General features: G+C 38.2%; 1 protein-coding gene across 1 annotated transcript in view; it reads left to right on the top strand.

Annotated features, from left to right (window-relative positions):
• Positions 1-5,814: 5,814 nt before the first annotated feature.
• The window catches only part of LOC140244601 (glypican-5-like), a 64,835-nt gene continuing 52,331 nt past the window's right edge, over positions 5,815-18,318 (top strand). The window contains exon 1 of the mRNA XM_072324223.1: positions 5,815-6,105. Coding sequence (XP_072180324.1) covers positions 5,943-6,105 — 163 coding nt within the window. The 5' untranslated portion in view covers positions 5,815-5,942. The remainder of the gene's footprint in view (positions 6,106-18,318) is intronic.

Below are 18,318 nucleotides of genomic sequence, written 5' to 3' on the forward strand. Positions count from 1 at the left end.
GACTATCCGATGTCATGTCCAGTCTTGATGAAATTAATTTTCTACCGTTGTTTGTCTGATAGTACTCTTTTAATCAAAGCCACCTTGAATGTGGCGTGAAAAAAAAGTCAGAAATACCCTCATGCAATTCGTTACTTAAGTGCAGTGGCATGTAATATTTGGACATTTACAAAGAACAGAAGGAAACTCGAGAGGTGTCATTATGCTTTTTATTTCTTTTCTTTTTGAAAATATTGGTATTGAGCATTGCTAGGACAATACCAGCCCAGCCCCACCATACTGTTACATGTATCGCAATACAGCTTCAAAGATGACGAATAACAAAAATGTTACCTTGGTTTTCAATTATTTGTTAAAAGATGAGGAGAATGTAACTTGGTGGAAATTTAGCTTATAGTACAGTGCCTGTGTCTCCATGAGAATGTGAATGGTTTATGATGATTACTAATAAGTACCAGGTAGTCATATGCAAGAGATCCTGAAGTTTTAGGCTGGTGCAAAGTTTGCTGCTTTCTATTCAATAAATTCTCAATGGGTTGCGATGATTTCTTTTTTTCCTCGGAAAACCTTTTTGCTGTTATTCTCTATATCATTCCTGCATTTACATAGTCCATTCAGTAACTGTAATTATCAACTATTGATTCTTTATCTTTCCAAAAACGAGGTGGATACACGAGGAAAAGACGCTCTTGAAAATGTCAATGATCATCAAAAGATTTACAGCTGTCGATATGTAATTGGTCTTTCAGCATTGAAACATTGCACTCAATGAGGTTGTAACATATATAACAAGTACAGCGTAATGACAGCGCTGTCGATACTTTTTCGAAGCATTGGGAACAAGCACTCAGTTGTGACTTCGCTCCATTGGGCAGAGCAAGGGATCGAATTACTAGAGTAGAACTCCTTCGGCAGAAAGAGCGTGCTAAACGGTGCCGAGGACATACACAGCAGTGCGCCATCAACGCTGAAAAAAGTTTAATGGCATATGTAGATTATTTTTGATGTCTCCCCGAGTTCGGTAATCTGTTCACAAGTTCAGAAACATTACAAAACAACAAGAACGTAATTGAAACTCCGTGAGAAGTAGATGCCAACGAATCTTAGCCCCCTAGAGCGTTCCAAATTTACTCCTATCTATTTTGAAAACAAACAGAATACGCTGGGAGATTTCAACAATGCGAGTTATCGTTATGTTCAGACAGATAAGGATACAAAAATTCATTGTCAAAAAAAAAAACAAACAACAGTAGGGAAACGAGGAATGACAGATACATTGTCATACAGTTCATCACAAAGGAGAACATGACTAGCCTCTAGGCTGTATGTATGAAAGAAATCATCAAGCTCAATCACAGTTTGTTGATATTAAATGTTTCCGTGATTTTCCACCACAACTACCCCGAATGTTCCATGCATTGTGTTTGTAATAGGGGTAACACCAGCAACACCTTGTCTGAACACTTGTATGCTTCGCTCTGATGAGATTGGTGTTAATCTTATAGTTCTTCCGATGGGTTCCTTGTCGGGGTTTGCTGTGATTGACACTGATTCAATAGTGCGTAATATTCATTCATCATAACCATGGTTCTTTTTCTGTTTCTGTTTTCAAAGCACATTAAGAGAGTTCATGATTCAAACGATTCCTTTTCTTTTTCTTTCTTTTTTTTTTTCTGTGCAAATCGACCCCGGTCGCCAGTCATATTTCAATAAGGACCCTTTTCAATTCAATTTTATTAATTTCAAAATCTACAGTTTACGCGTAAAGAACGACATTTTTTTGTAAAGATTTGGTAACACATTCGATTTCGAGGAAACCGGTCATTGTTTGTTTATGTGTATGGTGTGCGTGTGCGAGTGCGTGTACGAGTGCACGTGCGTCATTTTAAACACGACAGCAACAGCAGTACTTTCACGACAAATGTCTCCTGCAAAACAAAAAAAGAATGAAAATTATATTGCTACATGGAAGAAAGAACATACGGCGTACAACAAATACAGGTACAATGGGATTTAGTGAAGATCTAGTGATCTAGTGATAGATTGACTAAAAGCTGATTCATGTTTCCGAATACTGAAACGACATCACGGGAGTGGATGTCTTTCACAACAATTTTTGTTACACTATTTTGTAAACACTTTTAATATGGTGCATTTGTTAAACAAAGCAACGCTATCGATGTGAGTGCAATGATATACCAGCATGCACGAAATGCTTATGATATGACATTACTTTGCTGTATTTAAAAGACCATTGTAGTGAGAGCAGTGATTGTTCGGAAGCTAATAGTTAATCCCCGAGTTAATCATGTTAATCTCAATGAAATTTGAAATTATTTTGGACTGTATGAAACTCAAATGAACTGCAGTAAACTGGCAAATTCGACAGGTGTCGAATCTTATGCATATGGAACCAAGAGATAAAATGTGAAACAAGGTGTACGAGAATCTCTATCTTTCATTTCAGGGAAATTTACCTCAGAAATTTTGTGGATTCAATGAATACACGAGAACACATCAGTGAAGTTTGGGGGCAGGCGGACAGTCCGTTCAAATGTTATGAATTTTAGAATATTGGTTAAATCCATGTCGATGGATAAGAAGACTGCAACAGTTCTGACGATGGTATCACAGCACATGGGGACGATACAAGGAAAACATTCAAATAATTCTACAAAATTACAAAACATTTTTGATGAAAACTAAACATTTCGTCGACTCGTTACTGTCGCAATATGTTAAGGATAGGCCCTATATATATTCCCCTGCCTTCTGAAGGAGGTAAGTCGTGGGCTCTTTCATTATGATAGAAAAAAATAACAATATATGAATTCTCTCTTTTAAAATATTTTCCTTAACTTATCGTTCTCTTACTGTGACATCACAATAGTTTTGTAGCCGCCTTATTTTGCGATGACAGCACGTGGTTTCAATCAAAACTATAGGCATAACAACAAAAATATATAGATAACTTCGGTCTGAACGGTTTGTCCGATTTTCCCATGCACTGAGTGTGTTCTATAGCACATAAAAATTATTACATGTATTTCTGTTTTCTTTGAACCCACATTACAAAATAGGTGTGAATATGATAAGATGTTTCTTGTATACAAATGGCACATCTGTGCTGTCGTGGAAAGTCACAATACTGGTTTACTTTAGAGGAAGGTGCACTATGGACGAGAGATCTGGTTACCTCTACCTCGTAATCCAATATTCAATTGCGGGCAAGTTTAGGCCCGTCCTGCCTTCCTGATTCTAAGCTCCTGAATGTCTTCCTTTTGTTTTCACTAACGTCTTTATGCATCTTTTTGTTGACGGGATTACCACTGCTGCAAACGAACTTTCTTAACTTTCTCCAAAAGATTCAAGGAAAAGTTTCTGTTTAGACCATTACTTCGCTGTATACGGCTCTTGAGTAATCTTCTTATTGTTCCCCGTTTATGAAGCGTACATGCAGTTCGAAAGCAACTCACATACCAAGGAATTGCTTTGAAAAAGAGAATGGACCACCCCTAATGAATTAAAGCTCGAGTAGAATAGAGGGCGACCTTTAATCCTTCGCTGGCCGCAGAAAAGAAACCCCAAGAGTCCATTGATTCTAGCAACATGGTTTTCCATAAAGGCGGACATTCAAGAACGCCTGTGTTATTCAGGTACCCTGACCATCTTTAATCAAAGCTGGAACGCTCTACCCCTTTTGACTAGATCCCATTATACTCGCTCAATTCATGGGGCTTGAAAGGCAGTGGTTGATACACTTCTCTCATGAGCCGGCAAAATACGTTGCAATTAGTCGCTCTACTGGCTAATTAAGCCATTAGAAAGAGCTAGAGCTGTGTGTGGTAAAAGACCACGAGAAAGCACTTTGATTTTCAGGCTGTCGTGAAATGAGTCGTGTCTCCAATAAGAAAGAAAAGTGTCGTTCAGTCCTGGGCATAGTGAATCTATCTATGCCTATAGCTTGCACTCCTTCAATCGTGCTCCAATTATAGTTGTCTGTGTTTTCTCTTTCTGCGCGCTAGCGCGGAAAACAATCGATAAATACCACGGAGACTTAATGGTAATGATGAACCGTTGAAGATGACATCATCGACAGTTCTTTTCCACTGCTTTTACCACATCTTTGCACTCACATTATGAAGTCATAATTCGAAGAGGTTCGCGCTAAAATGTGATACAGGCCAGTGGAGAACAATTCTATTTTATCTAGCCCTATATTTCAGACACAATGCACGTGGAGAATTCACGTATGCCGTGGGCCTATATATAAAAACTTACATTTGTATACATAATGAAGGACGGGTAACTGTTCATGAAATATCTCTAAGTCTGCATTATATAAAGAAGGGGATGTTTTCTGCGCTCTTTCCATTATAGCAATTTAATTATCTACAATATTGTTATATTCAGGTATGGCTAACTGTGTGTAAGAATGTGACGATTATTTTTTTGTTTGTTTGATGAAATTGGAATTTAGCTCAATACAACGAGAGTCATAAAAGTGTCACATTCACACTACACACAACTTGCAAATACACTGCCTAAATGATGACATAAAAATAGACCTTTATATGAAACAAGAAGTATGTCCGCTAAGAAAGATACTCGTGGTGCATATACATTCCATAGACACATTCAAAGTAAAACAGTAAATTATCAATATCATCTTACCAGTAACCAGATTATCACCATGTACAGAGGTGACTATATGGGAATTATAAAGTGCGCGTATACCGACGTTGTCCCGGAAATTTGGTGACAAGTCACATTTTGTTCTTATTAGCTGACATACATCGTGTTATCTGTATGTTCGTCTGTCTGTCTGTGTGCAACCCTCAAGATGGATACAATATAATGTCGACAGCTTCCCAGTATTTATTGCGTCTGATAATGTCATTATTATAATCTCGCCCCTTTGTCGTGAGGCACTTGATGACATATTCATTATCATCATTTATGTAGTTAAATCGTGTGGTTAGTTGTTCCTGCAATGCAGCCCACGGCATTCAGGGAGATTTTACCCCATAATCATCTCCAGATCTTCATAACAAAAAAAGAAAAAAAAAAAAAAAAAGAAAAAAAAAAAAAAAAAAAGAAGAAAACATAGAGATAAGAGAAGAAGAGTCCGGCTTGCGTGGGCCCAATAATCCAGTCCCAATGGGCTTGTGGAAGGATTTATCCTCTCATCTCATTAGCGCTTTTACTTATCGATGACTTTTCACGTTCCGATTATCACGTTTGTGAGAAGCAACAGGTTGATTTCCCCTTCGTCATAATGGACGAATATATTTTGGGAGAGGTAGGCTATCTGCTTGGTCTAACTTTTTTTTTTCGGAGGGAGCTGCATTAGTATTTTCTCTCAGAAACGAAACGAACTTTTCTAGAGCCATTTTATTTATCAGATTATAGCAAAATGGGCAAAGTTATCTTTTACTGAAACTAATCATTATGAAATGCGCAGTGTACACAACAGCAGTCAATGAGATAGAGGAAAGTTGCAGTAGTTTCCACCACGACACGCTGGTCCCTCTTGTAGAGTGGTATAATCCGCAATTGAGTGGTTTCGTTTCTGCTCGGATCGGCGAGTCAATGGACCATAAAACTCTAGAAACAACAAAGCGATACAGTCGGAGCGAATACCTGCCGTCGGCCACCAAAAAGCGGCGCAGCGCTCAACGAGTCCTCCTTGCGAAGTGGATTTGCTGAATCCGAATTGGACCAACAGACTAGCCTTATCACCTCTGGAGATAAGATGACATCATTTACTCCTGATGATACCTGAGTAACTATAATGATGCGTCGTCATTGGTTTGCAGAAGTCATAACTTGTGGTTAGATCATCAACTTGTTCGAGACTTTTGAAGGGTTTGTTGGATACCGGCAAAGTGCCGTATTTCTGTCATCAGTAGGACTTGCGAGAGGCTCGCATTGCGCTGAAAATGGATCGCTTGGGACTCATAATGGCCACTATTTTAACTCTTTTCTCGACGAGACCAAATGCTGCTAGAGGAAATACACTTACAACATGTACCAACGTTTATTCAGAACTCAGCCTTCTTCAATTTAGATATTACACGGAAATACCTCTCAACCCAGTAAATGGTAAGTTTGAATGCTTGTAGATTTTTTTATTATTTTTTTTTTCTCCGACAAAAGCAAGGCAAATCATGAAGTGGCTGGGGCTTTGATCGGCGATTGGCCTTTTCGCAACCCGGGGTCGCCGGCTTACCAATCACACGGCGTTTGAAAGGAAAACTCCGTGAATGAAAACTGCCACTTGAACCAGTGTAAGCGATCGGGCAGCCGCCGGGAGATTTCACTTTTCCTGGCCGCCCCGCCTTGCCGCCCTGTCACTCGGCGCATTCCTTAGTCCACCGTCTGCTGTCGCCATTATACTGAGCAAGCCTCTGTTGTTAGATTACAACTGATGATAGCTTTTTGAGAGGATATTGTTTAGGTGTGGATAGAAGAGCATTTACAGCGGTATTTTCGCATCATCCACGGCGCTTTCTTCCACGATCATATTGGCCGATCAAGTTGCCACCCACAGCAAAACAGTTTCCTAAAAATTCCACTTTATCTGAACTGAATTTGTCATTGTGTACTAGTAGAACATCCAACCAGCTCAGTCAATTAAACATTAAGTGGATGAAATGTGAGGACATCTGTTCCGTATCCAAGTGGGGAAAATGTTAGTGACCGTTTGCTTTCATTATCATGAGTTCTTCTTCTTCCAGTCTGGTACAGTCTGCCGCTGGTTTATCATTGTTCTGTGCGTACTCTTGTAGATATGCATGCAAACAGGAAAAAAAAAAAAAAAAAAAAGAAAAAAAAAGAAAGAGAAAGAGAACAACAAAGAAGGAGAAATCACACACTCTGCATGACACATGACAGTAAAATTGATTCATTGTACATTACTCCAACAAGGATAATGTCGTCTAGTTCAGTTAACTTTAATTTTTGAAGATGTATTGCTTTGAATTTTTTTTTTTTACTTGATCTTTTAAAAGATTTAGTAACCCATTGAAGAAAGACTGATTTTGCGACAACGAGCATTTCCCATAGACACTTACCCGAGTATTATATTCGGGACTCGTCCTCAACAGGTTAAAAGATTTTACATGCACTAAAAGCACTTATTGTTGTGTTTGGAAATTATCCTTTTACATGTTGCTGCATACGGATATTAATCTTGCTTCACTGCACTATCATGTAAATCCCTGAAATGATGTTTCAAGAAAATGGGGAATGAAAATCTAAAGAGAATGACTTTGGAGTGATGTTATAGATTTTAAATTTTTTTCCTGGACTCTTTCTTTTGTTCAGTTGTGTGCTGAGTATGGAATATTGATGCTGAGAATATGAAGAATTCTGAGAATAAAGTTTAGTACTAGTTCAAAATGTTAGAGATTTAACTTGTCTGCTAGATCCTGTTTTGTGTTGTTTATGCTTTTATGTTTGACTTTTATTTCTAGCATTCAAACATGAAATTCTGTTATTTGAGACTCAAATTTATGATCATGTTGCAAATGTAATGAAGAGAACAGATAATGAAATATACTACTGTGACTAAACTTTATTTTAACAGCTCTGCCTCTCCTCCTCCTCCTCCTCCTACTTCTTCCTGTTCAGTACAGTCCATCTTTGGTGTTAGCCTATAATCTAGGCAGAGGATGCAGCTATTGTCTCTGATGTAATATGCTAAGGGGCTGATTCGGTGAGACAATTGTCATTGCTATTGAAAGCGATACATCTGATACAGCAAGACTACGAACAGTGGAAGCACCCACGGCCTACATCCATCATCTTGCTTTAGTCGATAATAAGAAAACAACAGAAAAACTGCCACCAATTCATAGTTGATAATAAGAAAACAACGACTACAGCAAGATGAGTGGATATAGGCAGGAGATGCTTTGTGCGCATCTACTGTTCATAGTCTCGCCCCATCAAATGTATCACTTACCAGAGACAATAGGCCCGTTCACAAACAACGAAAATCGAAATTTCAATCGCGATCCAAATTTCGATTTTTTTTCCGACCGTTCATACACAGGGAAAAATCGCACTTCGCAGCAAGGAAAGAACGATCAGTGGCCAAACTGCGCATGCGCGAATCTTGCATGACCGAAGACTGACCCCGCAGTCCCAATAGAGTTTCGCACGCGTTACGAACGATGGGATTAAAAATACCGATTTCCGAATCTCGATCGCGCTCACACACACGACGCTTGGCAAAATGATCGCGATTATTCTGAAAAATCGCACTAATAGTGCGAGTTGGATCGCAATAAGGATCGCGGTAATTAGTGAGATTTTTCTGTCCACACTGGAAAAAATTTCGAAATTTTGATCGCGATAAGAAAATCGATTTTTAAATCGCACTTTTTCCCTTGTGTGTGAACGGGCCTAATATTAGTTTTGTCGCATCAGACATTTATAAGTAAAAGACCATAGCTGCATCCTCTTCCTAGAATAGGCTACCTTTGGTGTATGTTCTTTGCATTTTTCTCTTCCCTTTCAATGCTATATCATATGCATAACCCCCTGGGTGTATAATGTGCTCCATATTTAGCAAGGATACAGGGGAGAAAATAGAGGCAAATTTATGAAGTGAAATTGAGATTGAAGTTCCCCACCCCTAGTCTGCCAATTCAACATACCAAGAGTGTTGGAACAGGTCAGGGTGTTATATCCTTTGGCAGTTTGCTCATATTGTGACTTCAGTGCAGTGGAAGTTTGGTGGCTTGGATATGGGAAGTTGCTAAACACTTCCATATGTATGGTGTGGTTTAGTGGAGATGTGCTGAAATTTTGTGTTAGCTTCTTTAGTCTGTTCGCGCCAGATCTCTTTGTTAAAATTTTTTTGGTCCAAAAAGTGGAATTTCCTGCAACATTTGTTTGAGATTCTGCAGCTTTCCTGACTCATAATCCACCTGTAGTGCATCGACCTGCATCATGTTCTTGGGTTACTGGAAATCTGGTTGGTTCCGTTCATTTTCTTTCTTTCTGTCAGTGACCACAGAAAAGCTCTTGGGTACTTTTTAACCTCAAAACATCTATGAAAAATGGAAAGTGTAATGAGCTTTGCGAGCTCCAGAACAAAACATGTGTCCTTTGGGAGGGCAGTTAACACTGAATACTTATAATTGTAAGCACAGGTGCAATAACAAACATATAGTATAAGATTAATTATTGTCTTTTAAAATTCATCAATGAAGCATGAAGCACAAGATCATCAATACAACTATTTGAGGTTTTAATGAGTTAGCAAAATAATGATGTCATCTGTAGAGTATGCTTGTATTATCATGTTGTGATATCTGGTGTTTATGTTTTGTGCAAAAACAAATATCAATTGGCAAATACCACATAGAGATGTGGTCAGAACTTATTAAAGAGTGCATAGTTATTAGATGTCTGATATACTGTCATAACTTATAATGCTGTTTAGATATTCAGTGAACATGTAGGCCTACCCTGCCTAATTCTCAGGCAACTATTATTTGTTCATCAAAAATATAAATCATGAAAGATAATACCTAGTCTGCTTTTGATCATTTACCACTGACATTCTGAGTAGAATTAAGAAAAATATGTATATTCCAGATAATTTACTGTAATTTGTATTTTTTTCAGAGTATTGCTTCTCTGCTCATGGACCACAATAAATTCCCCAAATCTATACTTGGAGCTGTTGATTTATTAATTACATTATGTGGAATGCCCCTTTAAATACATTTGTTCTTTTTAGACACTTCAGTTAAGTGTAAGGTTTAAACTCTCACTACACAAATCTGTGTTCTCTGTATACTGTAACACTGTATACTGCTGGTTTTGATTGAAGATATGAATTCAGCAATAACTCTTTGTGTATTAGAAAGCAACAATGATAGCAACACAGCCCATGCAAACTGTATGAGTGCCATGTCCCTTGCTGGATACTAAGAATGGGGAGACTGTTCTTAGTAAAATATTTTTGAAATAAAATTTTTTAAAAGCCTTTAATATCCAGTGACATCTGTTCTATTGCAGCAGAAAATTTTGTCTATGCCAGAAGTCACATCAATACTCATTTCAATGTGACTATTGTGAATATCCTGACAGGGGTCATTGGTCACATCCATATATTTCATCAAGCACTGAATACAGCCAATAGATCATGTGACAGCCCAATGAGAGACAATCATTGATCACTCAGTTTTCATTGTCATTCCTTCTTGACATAATTTGTATGGCCATAATTCTTTCCTTTTCAAATAATGCCCTGAATTGATGTAATCAGTCATAAAGATGGCTGTTCCTTTTGCTACATTCTAGATATGTCACTTGTTCCCCATTGCAATACAGTAGAATAACACTTGTATATAAATATAATTATATAAATACTTGTATTACAGTTTGAATGCGGGTAATACGGATAGTTTGAATGCTGCTATATTGAAATAAAAAAAAAATCCATGGAATTTAAAGTTTCATACACTCAATAGTCACATAATAGTATGGTGTGATGTCATCTGATCAGAGTGGATTCATGAGGAAATTATTTGCAAAAAGTGACAAGTTTAGAGTGGATTGATATCTTAAATACTTACGGCAGCACATCAGATTAGGAAGGTAGCTCTGTAGGCCTACGTACTTAAAGCATGCCAATTCAAAATGTTTTTTTCAAAGTGTTAATGGCCATTCTTAAATAGTGTTTGTGCCTAACTTTTTGTGATAGTTATACAGACCTTTTTTATCATCATTTACATCTTTTATCACACACACACACAAAAAAAGAAGAAAATTGCTCTCTAAAGGCAATATCCATTCTCTTTTCATGTATGCTGTTAAAATGATAGTGGTGTTCCTTAGAATTTCATTGGTACTTTACTACTGTCCATTCACAACCTTGTTAGTCAGAGAAACTATCATTGCAAAACCTTCAAAACCTTGTTGCGTACAAACACAGTGCTGTCAAGGACAACTAAGTATCATCAATTTTTTCATTTCCAAATAAATATCAGAACAATATTAGTGATTTTTTGTTTCTATGATGGTGGGGAAATAGTTCTTTCTGAATTGTGTGGGGTTGCATTGCACCTTACTATGATGTGATTTTGTTGTCATAATTTAATGATAGTTCATCTAGAGTAACTGCGTCAGTAAGCGGCCGTGCAGCCGTTCGCGGCAGGTACAACATACACGGTAATATACAGCTAAACACAGCATTGCACTGTTACATGCACACTACACATATACTAACACACTAGCAATCAACAAAAACCAACCGATAAAATGGGCACGATCTCTGACGAAAGTGAAATTTTCTCACATAAATGACAACATATCGCATCCAAAATGAAAATTTCGGTACTTCTTAACATAACAGTTAAGAAACAGTGGTCCAAGAAACTGGATTTTTTGTCGTTTTCTCGATGTTCATGGATTTTGAAAACATATCCTTACGTAAAATAGAATTTTCGCGAGCCGATGTGGGCCGCCATTTTTTCGGAAAGTGGATGTTACCATCGAAAAAAATGAGAAAAACATGAGAAAGACATCAACAACACCGCCAGAATTGCGATCTTGTTTGCGGCCAATGCAAGTGCGCACGCTATTTTCACATGCTTTCGCAATGGGAATTGGCGCTTACGCAATGTTCGCGAGACATGTAAAGGCGTTCAGCTAAAGATCGCGGAGCACGCGCGTATTGCATAGGGATTGTACATCATGCCGCAAGCAGAAATACTACGTCGCATATCACCCTTATCGGCGAAAATTGTGCCGGGTTTTGCCCTCGTAAATCATGAAAACTGCGTTGGTCAGTGGTAAATTTCTTTCATTAAAACAATTGCGTTAATGAATAATCTTGTCTATGATATATGAAATGGTTGAAAATAATTTGCCTGATTTGTTTACAAGTTGGAAAAACCCTTAACAATGCTTAAACTGCCGCAAACGGGATATTTTACTCTACCTCATCATAGACCGGAAAAGACAGCCATGTCATATCTATATGTTGTGTTTGCCACTGTTCATGTAATGTGATTTTTTTTTCTTTTTACAGTCAACATTTAAGTCTTAATGTGAGCGTAATTTGTCAACATGCAATTTTACAACCCTAAAGTGTGAATCACCTTGTTGGCGCTCAGGTGTTCTGAAGCTGCTGACGATCTTTGCACTGCGAGGTGTGTGTACCGGTGCCACACATTGCACTGTGGGAAATGGTATCTGTTTGGAATGCATCAATTTGTGAACAAATTGACACAGCCATTCTTCTCTCTGTCACTTTAAGTCAGCAGGCCGTGTGAAAAGAAATCATAAATCAGCCTTTTTTTATCATCATTATTTTTCTTCCCTGCCCTACCCGATGGCCCATGACCCCCCTCCCTTTCAGTGTACCTACTCTTTCACTCTTTTTTCCATGATGGAAGAGATTGAACACAATACTTGAACACTCAAGCAGCTGCTTTGGCCTGAATTGTTTGCTGGAATTGGCATAAAGTGAGCGAAGAAGAATTCAAACATGCCCCAGGGTTTGCAATAGATCCCATTTTGCTCAGAAAAGCAGTGCAAATATGAAAAAAAAAAATACTGTATAAAAGGCCAGTTTATAGCATTCAAATTCATGAATATACTGGTCCTAATATGAGGCATTAGTGCCTAGTAAATGCCTAAATGAACTATGTATTCCAACATTTTTATACCCCCGCCAAACGAAGTTTGAAGGGGGTATATAGGAATCAGCGGACGGTCGGTCGGGCGGTCGGGCGGTCGGTCCGTTGCAAATCTTGCGTCGCGAACTACTTCCTCAGTTTTCAACCGATTCCCATAAAACTTGGCACAGATGTGTGCCTTGGGTTGTAGATGTGCAAGACGTATTTTTGACAGTACCCAAAAGTACGTTGCCATGGTAACGGCATATTATGGGCAAAAATGGGTACAAATCTTGCGTCGCGAACTACTTCCTCAGTTTTCAACCGATTCCCATAAAACTTGGCACAGATGTGTGCCTTGGCTTGTAGATGTGCAAGACGTATTTTTTAACAGTACCCAAAAGTACGTTGCCATGGTAACGGCATATTATGGGCAAAAATGGGTACAAATCTTGCGTCGCGAACTACTTCCTCAGTTTTCAACCGATTCCCATAAAACTTGGCACAGATGTGTGCCTTGGGTTGTACATGTGCAGACGTATTTTTTGACAGTACCCAAAAGTATGTTGCCATGGTAACGGCATATTATGGGCAAAAATGGGTACAAATCTTGCGTCGCAAACTCCTCCCACAGTTTTTGATCAATTTTTTTATGAGATTAGGTACAGATGTTCATCTGAATATGTTAATGTGCAAGACACATATTTCCGCAGTGGCAAAAAGTGCGTTGCCATGGTAACGGCATGTTATTGGTAAAATATAGGGCAAAATGCTTCATGGCAAAACTGCTTCATCAGTGTTCTTCCAATTCTCATGGAATTCATATTGAATGTTTGTCTTAGGATATAGGTCAGCATGACACATTTCTTGACAGTGACAAAAAGTATGTTGCCATGGTAACAGCTCACATATTATGAGCCAAAATGATGGAAAATTTTGTGTTGCAAACTACTTCCTCAGTTTTTGCCCAATTTCCATGAAACTTGGTACAGATGTGTGCCTTTGGTTGTAGATGTGCAAGACGCATTTTTCGACAGTACCCGAAAGTACGTTGCCATGGTAACGGCATATTAATGGCAGAAGATCAAGGAAAGATCGTGGGGATTTAACTACTTCCTCGGTTTTTTGACCAAAGCTTATCAAATGTTGTTTTGACCAAAGCTTATGAATTGTTGTTTTGACCAAAGCTTATGAAATGTGTTTGGCGGGAGTATAACCAGTCGCTGTAGCGACATTTCTAGTTGTCATATGTATCATACCTCATATAGAATCACCAGGCTGAAGTTGGGATATATTTTCAATTCATTCTAGCATTTAAGGGGTTGAAAGGGGGGAAAGTGTTGGGGAGGGTATGTTGCCAGTCACTCATAAAACAAAATCTAATGTGGCTTGAAATCTTTGTCTGCATTGATCATTGCTAGTCCACAAACAGTCTCTGTAGATGCCATGGCATGGTATTTGTTCATAGCATTGATGAATTGCTCGTGATTAGATGGATTGATAATGATATGAGAATAAGATTTTGCCTTTAGTAGAAGAATATTTGTTTGGATTTGACAGATTGCATAACAGTAGTCATAAATGTACCTCATCTTCAAGAGAATGAGTTACAGCAATGCAACTGAAGTGGTTCACTCAAATATTATAATGTACCTGGTAGTATTGTACTATGATATGCTGTGAGCACCTCATACACGCCATTGCTGAAGGTACAGATAGAGAAGATGTTAATTTATTAATCAAAGGTGAGCCCTTCATTCGATTTCATTTGAATCAAGAAAAACTCACTGAGTAGGACAAATCCACTTTGCCTTGAGGAAAAAGGGGGATTAAACAGCAATCGTTTCAACTTAAGCAAAACTGTTTGTTTTCATGTGTTGTTTATGTGCAAAGAGAAGCTTGACTCACTACCAGACATTTGTATAGGAGCAGTTTTAGCCAACTGTTCCAATGACTGGTGATGGATTAGGAAGACAATAAACAAAGAAAAAAATCCAGTTAACAGCTTATTGTCCCTGTTTGTTTTCTGCAGTGAAAGAAATTGGCATGCATAGCATTTAGGAGGAGATGAGAGTCATCCACCATAAGGGCTTTTGTTCATGTGAAGTAAAGCTAGTCTTAGAATGAGTTTGAAGGGATTGAAGAAAAGACAGCAGGGCCATTCTCACTACGTACAGTCACATATGAATTACTGTGGTATTAGATATTCGTTGGCACCATTCTTATTGACGAAATACTGCAGTAATAGAAACTGTGTAAATTCACATGGTACAACTGTACTGCATTCTCATTCACAAAATACCATGGTACTTTTGGCCTGAAAGTTCACTACTCTGAGGCAAGCCCTGTGGTATAACTCCTATGCAGTATACTTGAAAAATGCGAAACATGAAAAATGTAAACATTGCTATTCGGAACATCTTATCATTGCTCCAGTGAATTAGATGATGTGCTGTACCACTAAAATTTTGATTCTGGTTGATACATCTTGCATATTCTACTCCACCCTACAGTTCAGCTCTTCAAAGTCATGTGCAAGTGCTTTGTACAGGTAGACTACCATATATGATACATCACGCATTACCCCGGGGTACCGTAGTACCGCGGGTAACCACGTTGTGTAGCGCCACCTCACGTCCACTCGAGGACAGCCAGAGAAAAATGCATGCACTGTGTGTGCGTGTACATAGTCATTCCCATGCCACTGCATGTTATACTATGCGTGCATGGAAGCTGCGATACCACTAGCGTGTGCTTTAGTGCAGTGCAGTGAAGTAGCTAGCACGCGCTAGCTACTACACTAGCTTGTGCTTTAGTGCAGTGCAGTGCAGTGCAGTGCAGTAGCTAGCGCGTGCTAGCTCCAGCACCAAAATAATTTCCTCTTTTTGGCACCCAGGGTACAACCTCTTAAAAAAAATAAATACCTGGTAATTCAACAAAATGGCTGATTTTTGTTTGGTACCCCGGGATACCATTTATGTCATCATATATAAGTGTAGACCCATGTGTGATGTCACAGAAGGGAAATTGCTCTCTGTACCGGTATGACTTGTTTCACACTTGCATCCCCCCAAAATGTCGAAATGGGTCTGTTTTTAGAAATTTTATGGCTTCATCAATGTTTTCCCTAAAGGGGACGTTATCTAATTTCTTTCTATCATCATTTTGGAGGCGTCATGCTAACATTCATTACTACATCTAAGTGTTGTGAATTGAATACACTCACACTGATACCTCTAACAGAACTCCTTATTGTATTTCAGGAAAGTAATACTTTGTGCTTATTTTCCAACTGTGTAGTGTAAGAAGCATTGATTCAAAATGGCATTTAGGGTGTTGTGCTTGATTGATACCATAATAAAATGCATCATTTAAAGGGTAAGTGGCATCCCCAATGATGTCATTTAGGATATATTAAACGGGTATGATGCCATTCAAGTGTGTAAATTTGGTGTGCCATAATACACCTTTTAGGGTCCATTTCTGAGGTGGCTGGATGTAGGTGGGTATACATTTGTCTGGGAGTGACCCCCTGCATTTATGCCATACACTGTCACATCATGGAAGTGCAAACAGTGTAGAGAGAATACAAAGAGTGTCTTGGGTCACTTGAGGGATTGACCGCTGTATGATCAGATTCTGTGACATGATTCACACTCAAACCTTGCTTGCATGCATGTTTCATGCCAAGTTTGAATTACCACCCTGTATACCACAGTATGTTGTGTATTTCATGGCACGTTTGTATTCATATTATGAATGCACCTCCTTACAATGAAAGCTTGTGACATCAGAACAATTTGGGACTTTCAGGTAAATTTAAATAGTAAAAAGGCACCTAAATCTCTCCAGGCACAATTGCACACAGAATTATGTTCCTAAATGCTGTGATGATTTGTTGTGAGAATGCTCAACTGCAGAAAGCCTGTATTCTTTTTGTCAAATGATCCCACTTTTTATGTTCGGAATATCCCCAGTAGTCACACATGAGGCATGCAGCGTGCTGTCCAAGCTATTGATTCCATAGCATGACTTGCCTGCAGCAGATCACTGAGTCAGTTGAGCATGAACACTATGGTGAGAAAAACTCAAAATATTTCATTGCATCGTAAATGTAAAGATCAAACATGAATTTTTGATATTGCAGTTTTTCCCAATGAGAAAGGGCTCAACATTAGACTTCAGACACAGTATGCATTGTATCATGATGAGGATATTGCAGCAGTACTTGTGCACAGTGCTGTTACAAAGCTTACAGTGTACATTTATAAACAATTTTTTGCTTAGATGGATATTATATTTAGAAGTCATAAGTTTGTCACTCTAGACTGCTTTTGTTCTGTCTACAACTATTTTGTAAAGTTTATTGTTTTCATTTCAAATAACTTCATACATTGTCTGTACATCCTTTTACCCCTTTAGTGAAAATATGTGCAACATTTTCATTTTTGTAGTAAAACACATGAGCTTTTGTGTTTTATTGCATAATTGAGTATTTCCATGGCAACAATAAAAAATTATGATGATTCCAAGTGGCATAAGAGATACAAGGCATCAATCTATTGTTTAGTTTTGGTCTATGTGCCATTCCAAAGAAATTCTTTGCATAGTGCATAGCTTGTGAAGGCCTATTTTTGGTAGTGAAAGCCTTCAGTTTAATGCCCTGATTCCTTTAAGCTCTTTTAAAAGCACAGAAACAGAAAGGTGTGAGTTGCAAAGACTTTTTGTTGGAATGTATGCCACGACAAAGAATCATTTGTCTGACGTTATACAACGTAGACCTTAATATGCATTAACGTTTTAAAATGGAATCATTGGGCTCTATTGGGGGGGGGGGGGGGTTCTTTCCTAAGCTGTTCATGGATTTAAGAGGGTTGAATGGGTTAAATTTGGAGAGGATATGTTGCTATTCACTTACGAAATGAGATTATACTTTTCAAAGTTTTGTACGTTTTGTCTCATCAAACTCTGTAATTTAACCAAGGAGATACTAGGCTCAACCTGTAGTACCTCCTTAGTTTATCAGCCTGTATAGGATTATACTCTGCTGTCTGACAGTGGGAGGATGGAGCTCTTTCAATGCACAAAAAACGTTAAACCTGTTGCTAATATATTTTTGCTTGGCAGAACTATGCTGTTCATGTGCCTCCTATTTTTTTTTTTTTTCAGTCCCAAATTAAGCAGTCATATTGCAAAGAGGCAGACCAAACAACTGATGTTCCTGGAAGACAGCTAACATTAACACTGTGTCAGTAAGCTTTGGTGTCTGTTTGCCTAAGCTAAAAATAAGAAAACCAAACCACATCAAAACAAAACAAAACGAAACAAAACAAAACAAAACAAAACAAAACAAAACAAAACAAAACAAAACAAAACAAAACAAAACAAAAGAACAGCAATAACAACAACGACAACAACAAAATCCACATATTTTGCAGTGATGGGCATATAAACTATGACATTTGAATGTCATCAAATTTTCTAATTTGTCTCAACTTGTGTGTAGAAGAGTAGGGCCAACATTTTTGCAGGTAGGCCCTCCTCTCTATTCAGACAGCTAGACTTTTTTTTTTATGGGAAATAGTTTGATTCTAAAGAAATATTCAGTTCTTCTTCTTTTTTGTGTATGATGGTGGCAACTGAAAAGAGTGAAACAATATCAGTTCAGACATAC

Source organism: Diadema setosum, chromosome 21 (genome assembly GCF_964275005.1).
Source record: "Diadema setosum chromosome 21, eeDiaSeto1, whole genome shotgun sequence".
NCBI lineage: Eukaryota > Metazoa > Echinodermata > Echinoidea > Diadematoida > Diadematidae > Diadema > Diadema setosum.